General features: G+C 46.0%; 2 protein-coding genes across 2 annotated transcripts in view; both read left to right on the top strand.

Moving 5' to 3' along the window:
• The first annotated feature begins 319 nt into the window (after positions 1-319).
• LOC129377881 (transmembrane protein 238-like) lies at positions 320-1906 on the top strand. Its single transcript, XM_055058104.1, has one exon. The coding sequence runs from the start codon at positions 425-427 to the stop codon at positions 923-925; it is 501 nt and encodes a 166-aa protein (XP_054914079.1). The 5' UTR covers positions 320-424; the 3' UTR covers positions 926-1906.
• Positions 1907-2234: 328 nt separating this feature from the next.
• The window catches only part of snx29 (sorting nexin 29), a 98269-nt gene continuing 84458 nt past the window's right edge, over positions 2235-16045 (top strand). The window contains 13 exon segments of the mRNA XM_055058084.1: positions 2235-2592; positions 3649-3713; positions 5155-5207; positions 6481-6605; positions 7959-8139; positions 8216-8286; positions 8652-8891; positions 9704-10079; positions 10593-10705; positions 10795-10891; positions 10964-11031; positions 14573-14636; positions 15067-15192. Of these exon segments, the coding sequence (XP_054914059.1) occupies positions 2586-2592; positions 3649-3713; positions 5155-5207; positions 6481-6605; positions 7959-8139; positions 8216-8286; positions 8652-8891; positions 9704-10079; positions 10593-10705; positions 10795-10891; positions 10964-11031; positions 14573-14636; positions 15067-15192 (1586 nt within the window). The 5' untranslated portion in view covers positions 2235-2585.

Below are 16045 nucleotides of genomic sequence, written 5' to 3'. Positions count from 1 at the left end.
GTTGAATAAATCTGGAAAAAGTATCTATGGAATCCTATAAGTGCCCAAAATGTTTTCTAAGTTGGCTAAAGCACTAACCTACAAATTAGCTCCACTATTAGCCGTTAGCGGATTGTTTCCACCACTGATTTCATGACTTTTTTGCAATGGAAAATATGAGAAACAAACAAATCAAAACTCAACAATAAATAGAAATGATCAAACGTTTCTCGGTGGGACGGATGATGGGAGGCGATTTTCAGGAGTGAATCTGCTGCTGTTTGTCAGAGATGATGCAAACTGAAACATCAGATCCAGTGGATTCCAGATAACAACTGGTGAACGTTGTACTTTGAACAGAAACGTTCCATGCAGGGATTTAACCTTGCAGTCCTGCAGCCGCCGTCAGACCAGGCGTCTTCTTCTGGACTGGAGGACCTGCATCATGTCCACCTCGGTGCAGGTGGCGCCGGTCATGGAGGAGACGTACGATGGAGTCGGCCGCTGTAAGTGTGCTTTCTGGTTGGCGGTGATCCACGACGTTCTGGGCGTCCTGATCATCATGGTGGGGGTGTTCGGCGGCATTGTGATCCATGATGTCTTCATCTATGGCGGCGCCATCGTCATCTTCCTCAGCCTGATCTGGTGGATCTTCTGGTACTCGGGGAACATCGACGTTCCGCCGGAGGAGCTGGAGGACGACGTGGGCCTGATGAAGACCCACAACAGGCGGGTCAGCCGGGCCGTCAGGCGGGTTTCCAACAGGATCAGGAACTCTTTCAGGAAAAAGGCTCGGCCTGTGGAAGAGGGGCCCTTCAGGGGCACCGGGCCCTTCGGGGGCTACCGGCCCTCAGACTACGGTATGGATGTAACGCTCTCCACCATATCTGGCAGCTCTAAAGGCTCTTCATCAAAACAACTTGTGAGAGAAACTCTGTCCATATGAAGAGTCAGAGCTGGAGCTTTATTTGTATCTTTATTCAGTTATTTTTATGTGTCTGTAATCATTAGTCAACTCAGAGCTGATGAATGATAAGACATAAACTTTGCACACAGCAGCAGCAGTTTGCTGACACACTCAGAGACGACTGACTGTTTTTACTGCTGACTGTCTGTCGCTCATTTCCAGATTTCGGAGGAGTTGAAATGAGGTGAATTTTATCTGCATGATTTGTTCATCATGAAGCTGTAAATGCTGCTGCTGAAACAAAACACTGACAGAAAACAGATTTTATCAGCAGGTGCTACAAGCTTTGGCTTTCCACATGTTCCCTATTTTACTAAATAATTTAGTATTTAGAAATACTAACTTTTTGCCTGTAATATATGTGTAATGTAAATTAACAATGAAACAAACCAAAAATGAACTTGATTAATAACTCATAAAATATTTTTAGAATTTTTATGTGAAATTAAAAGTTGTGTAAATATCACATTTCCATCTTTTTGTTTAAACACTCAACTGAAAGGTTGAGTGTTTAGCCCCGCCCCTAGTGTCATCAAGGGGGCGGAGCCTAACACGATGGGGGCGTGGCTCAGTGTGGGGCCCAGAACAGGGGCTGAAAAACTGCCAGCAGCTTTTCAGACTCTTTAGAACCTTTTATGGTTTTTGTTTTTGAAATGTTCATGGTGACGTGAAGCACCAGATGTGCATCCAATGCAGAATTTAAGCAAAGAAGTGAATTCTGCTGTTGTTCTCCACTGGACCTGACTCAACCAAGACGAATCAGAGCACTTCATTGATGGCACCAATGAGAAAATGAATCTGCAAAGTAATGCTCAACAACATGCATGCCACACTTTTTAGATTTTCATCTGTGGAAAAATATCTAATTGTATTGTATAATTACTTTCCATGTATAAAACCTACTATGTGTTATTCTGCCACATGGTATCCTAATAAAATGCTTTGTATGTGAGGATTTAACAGCTGGTGGCTCGTTACATTATTTTAATTAATGAACGTCTTATTTTGTCTCTAAGGAGGAACAAAAACCTGAATCCGACGTCAGTTTGTCATGTTTTTGGGCCACAGGAAGCAAATGGGGGAAATTATAGAATTTCCGCTTGATAATTATAGAAAGAGGAACAGCTTCAGACACCAAGAAGAATATTTACTCATCTGGACCGCAAAGAACCAGCAGAACAAGCTTCACAAATCAGTTTCTCAGGTAAAAACTACAACTCCCAGCAGCGCTCGGCATCACGTGACCGGAATGTGTTTGGTCACGTGACCCGCCGCCGTCATGTGAGTGGTCAGTTTCAGCTTTTCGCAGTGTCACAGGCTGAACTGATTATACTCTGATAACTTTTGGTTTCTGGTCCAAAGCGGCTCCCGGTTCTGTTGACACGGGACCGAACGGCTCGGAGTTCGGGCTCGGAACCGCGTCCATCACGGCCCGCCGGGTTACCGGAGCGTGAAGCGGCTCCCCGCAGGCCTCGCCGTTCACCGAGCGGGCATCGGCGCTCGCGCCGCTGTTGGGCGGGTCCAGGTCGGCCACGGCGGCGGCATGGAGCCGGGGCGCCGCTAGCTTGGTGCTGGTTCCGGGAGATGAGAAGAACCGTTTCCTCCGAGCCGTTTCCGGTCCAGGAGGTCGGTTGTCAGGATGAACGGTGAGTTTGTCATCCGGCCAGGGAGGTTCTGCTCCAGCGAACAGAACCAGAACCAGCTACTTCCTGCACACGTTCAGCTCCAGCTGTTTTATGCTGTGGTTCCGAACGCTTTGGCTCGGTTCCGTCAGGCTCTGCTGCAGGGAAATGAAAGCAAAAGTCCAACAACACCGACAGAGAGAGCAGGTCACCTTAACAACAGCCTGGAAGCACTCAGCTTTTATTTTGAAAGGAAAGGTCCAGATTCTGCCCACCAGTTTGGTTCTGAACTTTAAATCCACTCGCCTCGTTTTCCTCCTCTAAACCCAGTAAACCCAGTAAACCCAGTAAAGCCAGTAAAGCCGCAGCTCAGCGCAGGGCTTTTATTATGTAGTTTTTCTCTTAAAGTTTCTGATTCAAACCTTTCAGTTTTAATAACTAAAATAATCTTCACAGTTATAAAGATATTCTTACAGCAGAAAGTTTCTTTAATTTCAAATTCAGTTCAAAAATACTGATTGATCAATACTGAATATTGATTCAAATATTGATTCAATAGTTAAAATCCATACATTTTTGCTTTGAATTGATTTCCTTTATTTTTTCAGTAGAGACTTAAAATAACTACAAATTTCTTCACATGAGGAAAACCTTCAAACTCTTGAAGCTTTGAACCATTTTTCAACTTTTTTACACAAAAAATCTAAATTCTTTACTTGTAGAAAAACTGGTGATATTTTTGTCTCTTTTGTGGTTTTGTGATAAAAAAGTTTGGACTCGGATCAATCTGGATCAGAACCGTTTCTGAGCCCAGAGTAACTTTGTTCTGTTTCAACGGAGCTTCAGGAAAATGGCCTCCATGCTTCTGTGGAGGGCTTCTGGGAGACATTAAGTGTCTCAGTGAAATGATGTGCATTTCTTTTGGTTTTTGCTTTATTCTTGCTGTATTTCAGTGATTAAACTGAAGAGTTTAATCACAGGGTTCTGCTGTCCTCCTCCTCCTCCTCCTCCTCCCCATCATCATCATCATCATCATCATCATCATCATCATCATCATCAATGTGTTTCCTTCCTCTGCAGGAACTGAGCAGAATGATGCCAAGAGACAGAACCTCCTGGAGAGGCTGCTGGACGCCGTCAAACAGGTGAGTTAGTCGTTAGCATTAGCATCCTTCCGACAGGAAGCGGTTCAGTTCAGTTTGGTTCGGTTTGGTTCGGTTCAGTTTGGTTCAGTTCAGTTTGGTTCGGTTTGGTTCGGTTCAGTTTGGTTCGGTTTGGTTCGGTTCAGTTTGGTTCAGTTTGGTTCGTTTGGTTCGGTTCAGTTTGGTTCAGTTCAGTTTGGTTCAGTTTGGTTCGGTTCGGTTTGGTTCAGTTTGGTTCAGTTTGGTTCGGTTCAGTTTGGTTCAGTTTGGTTCAGTTTGGTTCGGTTCGGTTCGGTTCGGATCAGGGAGAGCAGTTTGAAGTTTGTTTCATCTTTGAACATCCAGATGGAAACTTTTGCTCATTTTTAGTCAGGCTGGATAAAGTTCTTCAAACTTGAGATTTTTAAAGACTAATTTCAGATTTGCTATTGGATTCAGGTCTGGACTTTGACTAGGCCATTGTCTAATCAGCTTTAGTCTAAAGCAGAGGTGGGCAACTCGAGGGCTGATCGCCTGCAACTTTCAGATGTGTCTCTAATTCAACACCTGACCTGCGTCAAACAGTGAGGTCATCAGCAGAACTCTGGAGAACCGGACCGCTCTCAGGAAGTGGTTCTGCTGGCGGGTTCTGCTGGTGGGTTCTGCTGGCGGGTTCTGCTGGCGGTTCTGCTGGCGGGTTCTGCGGGTTCTGCTGGTGGACCGGAGACATGTCTAAGAGCTGCAGGACTGCGGCCCTCTGAGACGCCCAGCCCTGCTCTGAAGCATCCCATAATATCTGTGCGTGTTGAAGTGAAGGAGAACCTCCAGTCTTTAGGTTTTCCTCCGTCCATCGTCCCTTCAACTCTATTCTTCATGTTCCCACAGCATAATGCTGCCAACACCATGTTTCACTGTGGGGAGATTTGAATGATTTTAAGATTTTCATTTTAACTGTTAAAAAGTTAAAATGTGATTTTTATCTCTTCCTAGAAGACTTGGAACTAATTTGATTATATTAAAATTTATTTAGTTTTTCTGCCGACCCTGTCAAACTGAGATGAACTTTCTTCTCTGCTTTGTGTTGATCTGTTTGGTAAAACCTCGATAAAATAAACTAAACTACAGTTTAAGGTTTTAATGGGACAGAATGTGGATCTGTTGGGATTTGACTTCCTTCACCTGCTGCTCACAGACAGGAAGTAGAAAAACTGGGTTAGTTTTTGTGGAAGTTTGTGAGAAAACATTCTGGGAGGATGAGGATGATGATGAAGAGCAGATGGTCTAACATGGCAACGTGAGCCGGTTGGGTTCAGGTTGCATAGAAAGCAGCTGATCAAAGCCGAACCCAGATTGTTCTGCAGCTTTAACTCGTGTCGCTTCCTGCAGGAAGCTGCTGTGCTGCACTGGAAATTTGACCAACATCTGTTCTGGTTCTCATGTTTTCATTCCTTTCATATCTCTGCAGTGCCAAATCCGCTTTGGAGGAAGAAAAGAGATCGCCACGGACTCAGACAGCAGGTAGAGCAGGTCCAAACGGGAAATGTTTGTTTCAAACAGAACCAAACAGAACCAGGTTCCAGGTTCAAACACGCGTCTCTTCACTGTTAAATTCGGCTTGGAAGCAACTTTACAGCAACAAGTTCAGGAAGTTGTTGTCAACCAGCAAACTGCTCATCATAGCAGCTGCTGCTCAGAGCGACTCTGGCAGAAACTTTAAAGAGTTGATAGAGGAGCCATGTTGGGACGACTTCCTGGGGGCGGAGCTTCAGAAACAGCAGGAGTTTATTAAAGAGACAGACATGATGAATTAGTTTATTGTGAAAGTTTATTCTACTGGAGACAGTAAGCATGACTAATAATAATTCATTAACTTTATAGGAACAATTAGGAAAGAGCAGAAATTAAGACTGGGGCAGCCGGAATAATCAATAAATCACTTAATTTCATAATAAATCAAAACAAGCTCAATCACTAAAATTAATTTGATTTGTTTCTGTTTAGTTTTATTTATCTTGGATATTTAAAATGTCTTCCAGTTCCAGTGAAAAATGTTAGAATTGAAAGTTTATTGATCTTTGAGAATCTGTTCTTGAATTATATTATTTATTGCCTGAGGTCATCATCATAACTTTGGAGATGATTTATCATTAAGTTTGTTATGAGAGGGCTGCTTGTTACATGAGTAAAAATATCATGTGTGAATATAAATATGGGAGACAATTGGTGTCGTAAGTTTAATCTTCTTTCTACTCCTTTTTGTACTGGAAGTGGAAGTTTAGTGTTTTTATGTTTGATATATGATGATACATTTAGTTATTAATAACTATATTTATCACTTCCACCTCTTCTTCTTCTTGGTAATTAAGAGTTTGTGGCACTGCTGAAGTCAGCTTTAATGAAACTCTTTAAAGTTGTTCTTATTAAGCTTCAGTTTCCCTGACACCACGAACTAAAACACAACGTAAACTTAGTGAGATGGTGTCAAGAACACAATATCGACATAAACATATCAACATGCCTCGCTGGCTGACCCTTCCTTTGAGGCAGAAATGAGGTCATTCAGTAAATTCTTAAACTTAAATCGTGTTTCTTCATTTGCCAACGCGATGCTGTTATACCGCAGGTGTTTCTGGTAACCTGGTAACCAGACGCTTCTACTTCCTACCTTAATCCTCCAAAATAAGAGTCTTAACAAAAAAGTATAAATGATACAAAATAAAACCTGTAAATTACAACTTTGGCAGTAAAAATATTTGTTGCTGTGCCAATAACGGCAGCGCTGTGTTTGCAGGGTGATCTGCCTGTGCGCTCAGTTGGAGGCGGTGCTGCAGCACGGCCTGAGGAAGAGCAAAGGCCTGGCGCTGACCGCTGCAGCGCTGAAGCAGGCTGCCGGCTTCAGCAGCAAGACGGAAGCAGGTGAACGCGTCGCCGCCTGCTGAGTCTGTTCTGCGTTTTGGAGGCGAAACGCGTTGAATGGTTGTGAGGAAGCAGACCTTTGGGAACGTGTCTGCTTCCCCGTTTCACTTGTTTACTGCAAAGACAAAATCGCACCAAGTATTTTGGTTTAGTTTCTAATGCAGATATCCTATTACAGTTAAAACGAGACAATAGGTAACTTTTCAGCAAGATATAAAAGCTTATTTAGGGAAATAAATCCCTAATATTTATGAAAAAACGTCCGATTCCCCCGGCACCGTTGCCTAGAAACCGCAGCCAATTATTGACTGAAGTAAATAATAAGAAATTATTTACGACTATTGACACAAATACTTATAGCATTTTGAAAACGGATGTTTTACAGCATGTGTGTTTATTTATTCAACTTTTTCTTTTATCAAATTTCATTTTACTGGGATTATTTTTTAATAATCTAAAACCTCGCTGAAAAGTTACTCTGCTGCGGCGGCGCCTCTGCTGCTGCGGCGCCTCTGCTGCTGCGGCGACTCTGCTGAGGCGGCGCCTCTGCTGCTGCGGCGCCTCTGCTGCTGCGGCGCCTCTGCTGCTGCGGCGCTCTGCTGCTGCGCGACTCTGCTGCGGCGGCGCCTCTGCTGCTGCGGCGCCTCTGCTGCTGCGGCGCCTCTGCTGCGGCGGCGCCTCTGCTGCTGCGGCGCCTCTGCTGCGGCGGCGCCTCTGCTGCGGCGGCGCCTCTGCTGCGGCGGCTTTGCTTTCTGAGCTGGTTTCTCTGAGGCGTTGATCCGCCTGGTTTGGTTTCATCGGTTTCACTCAGCAGGTCGTAATGTCTTGCAGGCTGCAGCTGGTTGGCTCTGAACGCTCAGCAGGCTGCAGTTCGCTCAGGTTAAAGAAGTTTGAATCAGAATGAGTGAAAACCAAAAAATGTTCCTCATATTCAGCCTTTCCTGGTCCGGAGGAACAGCTGGACTTATTCTCTGCAGGGAAATTCCTTCCTGAAGACGAATAACATTTTGCTTTTGCAAGGACAGACTGAGAGGCTGACTGACTACTCCTAAGTGCTCCAGACGACCACAGCTGACAGAAACAGACTTGTTTTATTGCTGCTGTTGGTTTCAGTGTGTGGCTGTGAATTGGGCCCTGCAGAGAGTCCTGAGCTGATAATGAACTGAATGAAGATGAGCTGCTCAGTGGGAGGTCCCAGGAGCCCCACAGCTCAGAAACCCAACTTAAAACCGCTTTAACTTGCATTTCCTGTTTCAAGGGGAAAATAAAACTGGTGAAAAAAGGTCAACATCAGTGGCGGAGCTGCAGCTCGCTAGCATTAGCCAGCAGTGCTAACGTTTCCTCCTCCTGCAGAGCTGACCTTCTGGCTGAACGTGAAGGAGCAGCTGAACCGCCATGAGCTGCAGCGGTTCTACTCGCTGCGCCACATCTCGTCCGAACTGGGCCGGGGCCGGGCCTGGCTGCGCTGCGCCCTGAACGAGCATTCGCTGGAGCGCTACCTGCACACGCTGCTGGCTGACCGCCCGCGGCTGAGGTTGGCATCCTGCTGGTTCTGGGTCTGGTTCTGGTCAGCTGAATGGATTGACAAGTTCTGGTTCTGTCTTCTCTAGAACCTTCTATGAAGACTGGGCTTTTGTTCTGGACGAGGAGAGAGCAAGTATGCTGCCAACCATGGCAGCAGGTGAGCAACCGTCGGTCCAAACATGAACAAATATAAAGAATAATGGAAATGCATGTAAAACATCATGTCTAAATTTAAATGTATACAAACAAATACATAGACATTAATGTACAAATGTGAAAAATTGACAGAAATCTAAATTAGTGGTGCAGTGATTGCAGTTTTCTGGCGGATTACAAACCTTTTAATTTACCGATTCCCATTTTGGCCGACACCAGTTTTCCACTCAACATGAAAACGTTCCTGAATTTATTGTTTACGTTTTAAAGTTTTGTGAACTTTAAGATGAAAAACTATAAAAGTCCTTTTTTGAACTGAATTACTGGATTAAACCTGACCAGATATTTACATCGTTTCCCGTCCAGGTTTGAACTCTATCCTGTTTGCCATCAACATCGATAACAGCGACCTGAACGGCGGCGCGCCGCGCGGCGGCGGCGGCCCGTCCGTCTCCAGCCTGCTGAAGGAATCCACGCAGGGCATCGGCTCCCTGCTGAAGGAATCCACGCAGGGCGTCAGCTCCCTGCTGCGGGAGATCAGCACCGCCCCGAAGCCCGACGCCGCCTCCGACCCGCTGCCCGTCATGCCCCGCAGCGCCTCCGCTGGTAGGAAGTCGCGCTGCGTCCTGGAAATAACCGGCCGTTCTGGTTCCTGCTGATCTGTGCCACAGCTTGGTTAGGAAACCAAATGTTACAAATTTAGCTTCAAAATGATGAAATTAAAATGTGGAGTTTATGCTGTGCAGGTGAACATTCACTCACCTCTGGATTACAATGCTTGATGTGTCAGAGGAAGTTGCGGCGCTGGCCAAGAAACATTAATGATGATCTCACTGAACTCTGATCCCAGAACCGCACGGCATTTTGGGAGATGCTAGCAAGCTACAACTTGTGAAGCAGCATTTTCAAGTTGCCCCAACATGCTGGGCGCTCTTCCCTCCCCAAACATCAGTTGGCTTCTCCAGAACAGGAACCGGGCCAAACTGCTTCGCTCTCTTTCTTCCACTCGTTCTTTCTTTGGCTCGTCTATAAACTTGTTTTTGTCTGTAACCGGGTTCAGAGAGCAGCTGCGCGTTTCCCCGGCGCCGCCCTGCTGGCGGCCTGCTGGCGCTCTGCCTCCGACAGGAACAAACCGTTTATTAATCTGTTTGAAATGATTCTCAGTCCAACACAGTTTATCTCTGTGATCATATTTATGTGGCCGCAGTGATTCCTGCCGTTCGGCACCAAATCAGCTTCCCATTGGTTTCTCCATCTTGGAGTTTCTGATGCCTGCTTTCATGTCTCCATGTTTGTTTAAGAGCCAGAAAACGGAAATTTGAATCGTTTGTTAAATGATTCGAGTTTCAATCTGCAGATTTGAAGAAAAAAATTTTCTGTAAATTGAATTTGAGTTTCTGGTTTGTGTCTCGGCTCAGACTCGGGGCTGAGGAAGGAGCGACGGCGGAGGAAGAAAATCACCAACATCATTTCCTTCGACGACGACCTGGACGGCGGCGCCGAGGACGAGGAGGACGGCGAGGCGAAGGCGAGTCGCCGTGGCGCTCCGGCTCAGAGCAGCGTGGAGGAAGGCATCGACCCGCTGGAGCCGTCGTCGGCCGGGTCTCCGGCCCACAACGGCGTCCCAGAGCCGGGGGACGCGGGCTGGGTCGGGTCGCCGCGGCCCGGCCGCACGGCGCCCCCTGCTGGCCCACCGCTCCCCGACAGCCAGAGCGCAGAGAACGAGGAGGAGGAGGACGAGGAGGAGACGAGGAAACCCCCAACTGAAATCCAGGACAGACTGACTTCTGACCAGTGAGTCAAAAACAAACCGCAGAACCACCGGTCCAGAACCTCTGCTTGATTTGGACCTCAGGCTACAGAACCACAGGAAGTTCTGCAACTGCGAACAGGAAGGAAATGCACGCGATGTTAGCAGTTAGCTTCAGAGGCGCTAAGGCTAGGTTAGCACTGAGACTGAATCCGATACGTTTCCTCTTCCTGGTCGGTCGGAACCGACCCGTTCGGATCTACGACCTGGAAATAAATCAGGAATATTGACAATATATCGATCTTATCGTCCGTTACAGTTTCCAACAAATTTCATCTGGTTTGTTACAAAAACCAAAAATTTAGACTTGGATTAAAAAACTAGTTGATGGAGGAGATTTGATTCCAACTGGTAACAACTGGTCCAGTTCCAACTGGTCCCAACCGGTCCAGTTCTAACTGGACCAGTTCCAACTGGTCCCAACTGGTCCCAACTGGACCAGTTCCAACTGGTCCGGTCCCAACTGGTTCAGTTCTAACTGGTTGTTCTGGTTCCAGGCTGGTGGTGGGCAGCCTGTCCAGTGTTTCCACCTGGAGTCCGGTCCAAACCGTGACCGACCAGCCCAGCGCCGACATCCTGATTCCTGTGAACCCAGCGGACCCTGATCCAGGTACCGGACCGGTTCTGTGTAACTCAGCTGGTAATCTGAGGTACTTTCCGTGGCGGCTGGTCGTTTCAGTTTCACTTCTGTTCCTGCAGTGAGTTCTGTGGAAGAGGCGGCCGGGTTTCCCGCCCCGTGCCGCTCCACCGGGTCGGCGGAGAACTGTGAGGCCAGCAGAACCCAGCTCGCCTTCAGGTGAGATTCTGATGTTTGGATCGACTGCAGCCCGACCGAACTCCGTCTGATTGTTCATCTCTGTTGCTGCAGCATGGAGTCCAGTCCGCCGGTCCGGTCCGGTTCGCTGTCCGCTGGGCTGCCGGACTCCATGACGGTCGGTGAGTCTCTGTTTTTATTCTGGGCCGATTCTGGTTCTGTGTGTTCCCGAACCGGTTCTGACGATGAATCCGGGTTTCCTGAAGCAGCAGAACCAGAACTTCCTCCTAGGGTTCAGTTTGGCCCGGTTTTATCAAACTGGACTCGTGTTTTTAGCTTCTGCTGGTTCTGCGTTTTCCTAAATGACTTCCTCTGAATGTTTTCTATATTTAGTTTAATAAATTAAATAACAGCTGATTTTGGCGAAGCGTCGTCTGGATTAACATGATTCCAGTTATAAAATCTTGGCTGTTAAAGGCTCAGTTCTGTACTGAAGATTTTCTATTATGAGGAAATTATGTGGTGATAATTTTATCCTGATTGAAAATAAAAAGTCTCCCCATGTGGTTCTCTCGCTGCCAGGTATTTATTCTTAATAACACCTAGTTATTTAAATTGTTAAATAAATAAAGATCCAAGGTTTTTCATGCTTGACCTGCAGTCAGGGCCACAAATGGCCTCCAAGCCGCACTTTGCACACCCCTGTCTGAAAGGCACAAAATGAACTGGGAGTGAAAACTGGGAGATTTCCTGTTGCTCTGACCCAGATGAACCACCAGGGGGCACTGTGTCCACACTGTGCAGCCGTTACTGTATCTACTGTAAATATTTCCTCTCTGCTCCCGCTGAAGCAGACGAGCCGTAAATCTGTTGACTTTCATTCAGCCTCGCCTGCGTAGCGATTCTCCAGAGACGCTTCAGTCGAAACGAAGAAAACCTGAAAATATGTGCAGCACAGAGCAGCTGTTTACCGCCAGTCTGAGTCAGGCTGCATTTATTCACCTGCAGCTTCAGCACCGTTCCCACCGCAGTCTGCATCACCGGGGCTCAAAGGGGGGCCCGGGGGCCATTCACGGGCCCCTCTGATCTCAGCTTTCGAACGGAGGAACCGGCGCTGGAGGTCAAAAATATGAGAAACAAAAAATAGATTCTCAATTGTTAAAGTTTTTTCTTTAATATTGATCTCAAAGCAACTAAAAGCACAAACAATGATCTACTTTTTCTCAAAAGCAAATCTTTCTTCTCAGAAAGGAAAACAATCGGCTCAGGAATGTTTGTGGTCCAGATTAACGGCTGGCCGTTTCCCAGCATTTCAGGATGAAATAGAAAAACTCAAATTCACTTCACATTTCTTTTTTTGTGTTTGAACTTGATGCAAATTTTAAATAAAGTTAATTGCAGCATCTATGATGAAAACAGATTCAATAATAGCTGCTGCTGCTGTTAGCGGATGTAGCCGTGCGTCACTTTTGTGGTCGTACCAGAAACGTGTTCAGACAAAGGTTCCACTCAGACGTTTGTGAAAAAAGTGATAATATTGTCAGAATTTTTAATTTTTTTCATTCTAACATATATTTACAATTCATATCATATTCTTTTGTTCATATATATTTTGGTTAAACGACACAAACCTGCATTTTGTCCTTTTTCGTGACCGATGTGGTTTTTCTTGGAGTTGGAGCTTCTGATTCTGATTTGGACCCATCCTGCTCTCCATTTAACGAAAAACTGATCAGAACCAGTGAAGGTCCGATCTCTATTTTGTTGATCAAGAGTCATTTATTTACCGCTTCAGTTCATTGTGCAGTAAATGTTGGAGTCGTTCTGTCAGTATTTACCATCAGGCAGCGATCAGGACGCCCCGACGCGTCGCTTCGACCCGACTCCGGTGCAGCCTGGTTCTGGACAGAACCGGGCTATTCAACCGGACCAGAACCAAAGACGCATCAACGTGCTGCAGGAGACATGAGACGCGTCCTCTGGCCTGCAGGCGCGGACGTTTCGCCGTTCCATAACTAACGTTAAAAAAACTGAAAATATAATCAGGCCGAAAATAATAACTGATCAAATTAATGAGATCTTTTCATTTCATGAAAAATGTGGACGGGCTGCACAGTGGTGCAGTTGGTAGCGTTGTTGCCTTGCAGCAAGAAGGTCGTGGGTTCGATTCCCAGCCCGGTCTTTCTGCATGGTGGGTTCTCTCTGGCTGAGCCTGGTCCGGTCTGGTCCAGTCCGGTCTGTCTCTGACCTGGTGACCCATCCATCATCAGAATCTCTGTCCCCCTCGGCGTGTTGGACCCTCTGCTGGCGGTTCTGCGACCCGTTGGTTCTCTGCCGGCGGTTCTGTTCGCTCGGCGCTCATTTCTGCTCTGTGCTTGTGGAGGAGTGTTCGGCGTGATCTAGTGTTTACCTGCTGGATGTGGCGGCGTATTTACAAGGCCCGGTTCTGCCATTACCGGACCAGCAGAGTTCTGCTGAACGTTTGACGAGCTTCATCTTCCGAGAGCAGAATTTCTGCTTGAGGTCTTTAGTAGGTGTTGTGTTTCTCAGAGCGATGCGTTTCCCTCAGCAGCTTCTCTGGCAGCAGGTTAGGGCTTTAATTTAAAGTCAAACTGATGATGATGATGTTCTGTAACTTCTGAAACACTCAGCGTTTCATTATGGGCCACGCAAACATTTTAATGTCATCATCAGAAACATGTTTTATTAAAGGCTAAAATCGACACGTCAGCGAGTTTCTGCCAAACCACCTGGTTTGATCTGATGCAGCTTTTCTGTCCTGATTAAAAGCAGCGAGATCAGGAGGGTTTCCTCACTGCTCTAAACCTCTGCAGCAAAGTATTTACACCCTCAGATCTTTTTATACGGACATCAACAATTCACTTTTAACGCTACAAAATAAAATAAAAACGTTTCATTTTTGTTTTCTTATCCAGCTTCTTGAGGCTTTTCTCTATTTTTGTTGCTCTTTTTAATATTGTCCAACTTTTCTTAAACATTTCTGTTGTTTTTTTTAACAGAAATGGGAAAAATGCATAAAATTGATCCTAAATGTGAATTAAATGTGTAACTGAAATAATCTGCGTATCTTCAGCGTCGCTGTGCGGCTGCAGCCTGAGGCGCCGTCGAGCCGGGACTCTCTGCTTTGGGTTGAACTCAACTGAGTTTCGCTGTGGATCTGCAGTAGCAGTCAGTGTTGCAACATATCTGAGGAGTCCTCTGATATGTAAGGACATGTTAGCGTGTCCTTGCATGATAATATGCAACTGCTAATCCTTCTCCTTTGCTGTTGCTGCTCTTTAAATCTGCCAAGGCTTCTGCATATGTTTCCATGTTGTCAAGCAAAAGTCTGTTGGGAAATAATTTCTGGTCATGAAACGGATTTTGAGATTTGATGATGTATGGCAAGCTGTTTCCAACAAAATCAGTGGCATCCTGCGCATGTTAAAATCCTGATATAATGAGAAACAGCTCAACTCTGGTTTCTGAATCCTCACCAATAAAACATTTTTACTGTTTGTTTTTTTCCGGCAGGAAGTGACATGTTTCCGTTGCTTAGCAACACAAACGCTCAGTAGTTGCTGCTGTTCCTGATTTCTGCTGAGTCATGGAAACTGGAAGTCTCTTCAAACCTGTCCTGAGTTTTTCCTGTTTTAATATCTGAACTGTTTGGACGGTAAGTGCAGCAGTGAAAATGCCTGATTCTGGTTTTGTTTGTTTCAGTGGAGCTGCGTCAGGCCATCGTAGCCATGATGAACAGGAAGGACGAGCTGGTGGAGGAGAACAGGTACGTCCCTCTAAACATTCCCCCAGAAAAACATTCAAAACGTTTTATTCAAGAAAAATCTTTGATTTGTTTGATTTCCCAGAATAAAATCTCAGTTTCCCTGCAGAAACTGAGATTTGAAGGCAGCATGTTGGACAGACTTTTAAAGGCTGTCAATCAGAATGATTGTAAATCTGTCGAGCAGCATTCCGCTTCTCCATGATTTGCAACAGGCTATTAAAGTGATGCAGACACATTTGTGTTGATGAAGTGTTTTTATGTTGGGGCTAATTGTGATTCATCGTCTCATTTCCAGCGCCAATTAAACGGCATTCCTCTAATCTATTGTTTATGAAAACAGCGTCGGCAGAACGGCGGAGGTAATTCCTCTGTACGGTGGGAGCGGAGCGGATGTTTGCTAACGCAGGCGTGACCTGCTGCGTGTGTGCAGGTCGCTGCGCAGCCTGCTGGACGGCGAGATGGAGCACTCGGCCGGCCTGAGGCAGGAAACCGAGCTGCTCAAGAAGCTGGCGGAGCTGGAGGAGAGGCACGGGGCCAAGGTCCAGGCGCTGGCCAGGTACCGCTCGCTCCGGCTGCACCTCAACCAGAAGGCTCTGTGTACCGCACCAGCCCACAGCATCACACTGCCACACCATGCTCAGCAATATGGTTGCAAAATCTCACCTAGCATGTTTCTGTCACTGAAGTTTCTGTTGAGCTGAAAGTTGCAGAGTTTCCAAACATTATACTAAACTAAGAGCTGAAATACTTCGTTATTTTCCCCTTAATGTTTTCTGATCAGCAGCAGGAGAAACATTTCATTGGATCAATTGAGAAAACCATCATTTTTCTTTGGCTCTGCAGCTGTGATGTTCATGTTGGTGGCAGTAAAAGTCAGTGATTTGGCTGATTTGTGACCAAACTCTGGACTTCAACACAGTGATTTTAATTTTTTCACTTTTTTCATTTGTTTTTATATGTTTCTGGTACGTCTGCAAATTGTTAGCTGTACATCCTCACAGTTTCTCTCTGGTTGACCTTTTGACCTTTAAACTTTCAGTGATGGTTTCAAAACAAAAGCAGCACAAACGTAGCAGAGTGGATTTATTAGATTTGACTAATAAATCCATAAAAGGTCTGTTTTCCAGACCTTTCATGACCTCTGGAAAACATTTCTCAATATCTGTAAAGTGATGGCGGCGCGTTTACCCCGTCGGGCGGCGGGTCAGGTGGAGCGAGGTCCGGCTCACCTCCAGCTGGGTGAGTGGCTCTAATGGAGGCCGTTTCTCTAACGAGGAGCGGCTTCAGGCCAGCTGCAGCGTTTGGGTTAAATGTTTATTTCCAGCACCAGATGGTCCGTTCTTCCAGCAGGAAGCCAACAGTTGTCAGCTAATTTTAGCGCTTTTCTGTGTGGTACAACGCAGCATCTA

This window comes from Poeciliopsis prolifica, unplaced genomic scaffold (genome assembly GCF_027474105.1).
Source record: "Poeciliopsis prolifica strain line A6 unplaced genomic scaffold, Auburn_PproV2 SCAFFOLD049, whole genome shotgun sequence".
Classification (NCBI taxonomy): Eukaryota; Metazoa; Chordata; class Actinopteri; order Cyprinodontiformes; family Poeciliidae; genus Poeciliopsis; species Poeciliopsis prolifica.
The sequence above is the reverse complement of the archived record's forward strand: the minus strand, read 5'-3'. Positions and strand labels throughout refer to the sequence as shown.

What these genes read in the sequence shown, in the direction of transcription:
- LOC129377881 (XM_055058104.1), top strand. Translation starts at nt 425, where the DNA reads ATGTCCACCTCGGTGCAGGTGGCGCCGGTCATGGAGGAGACGTACGAT.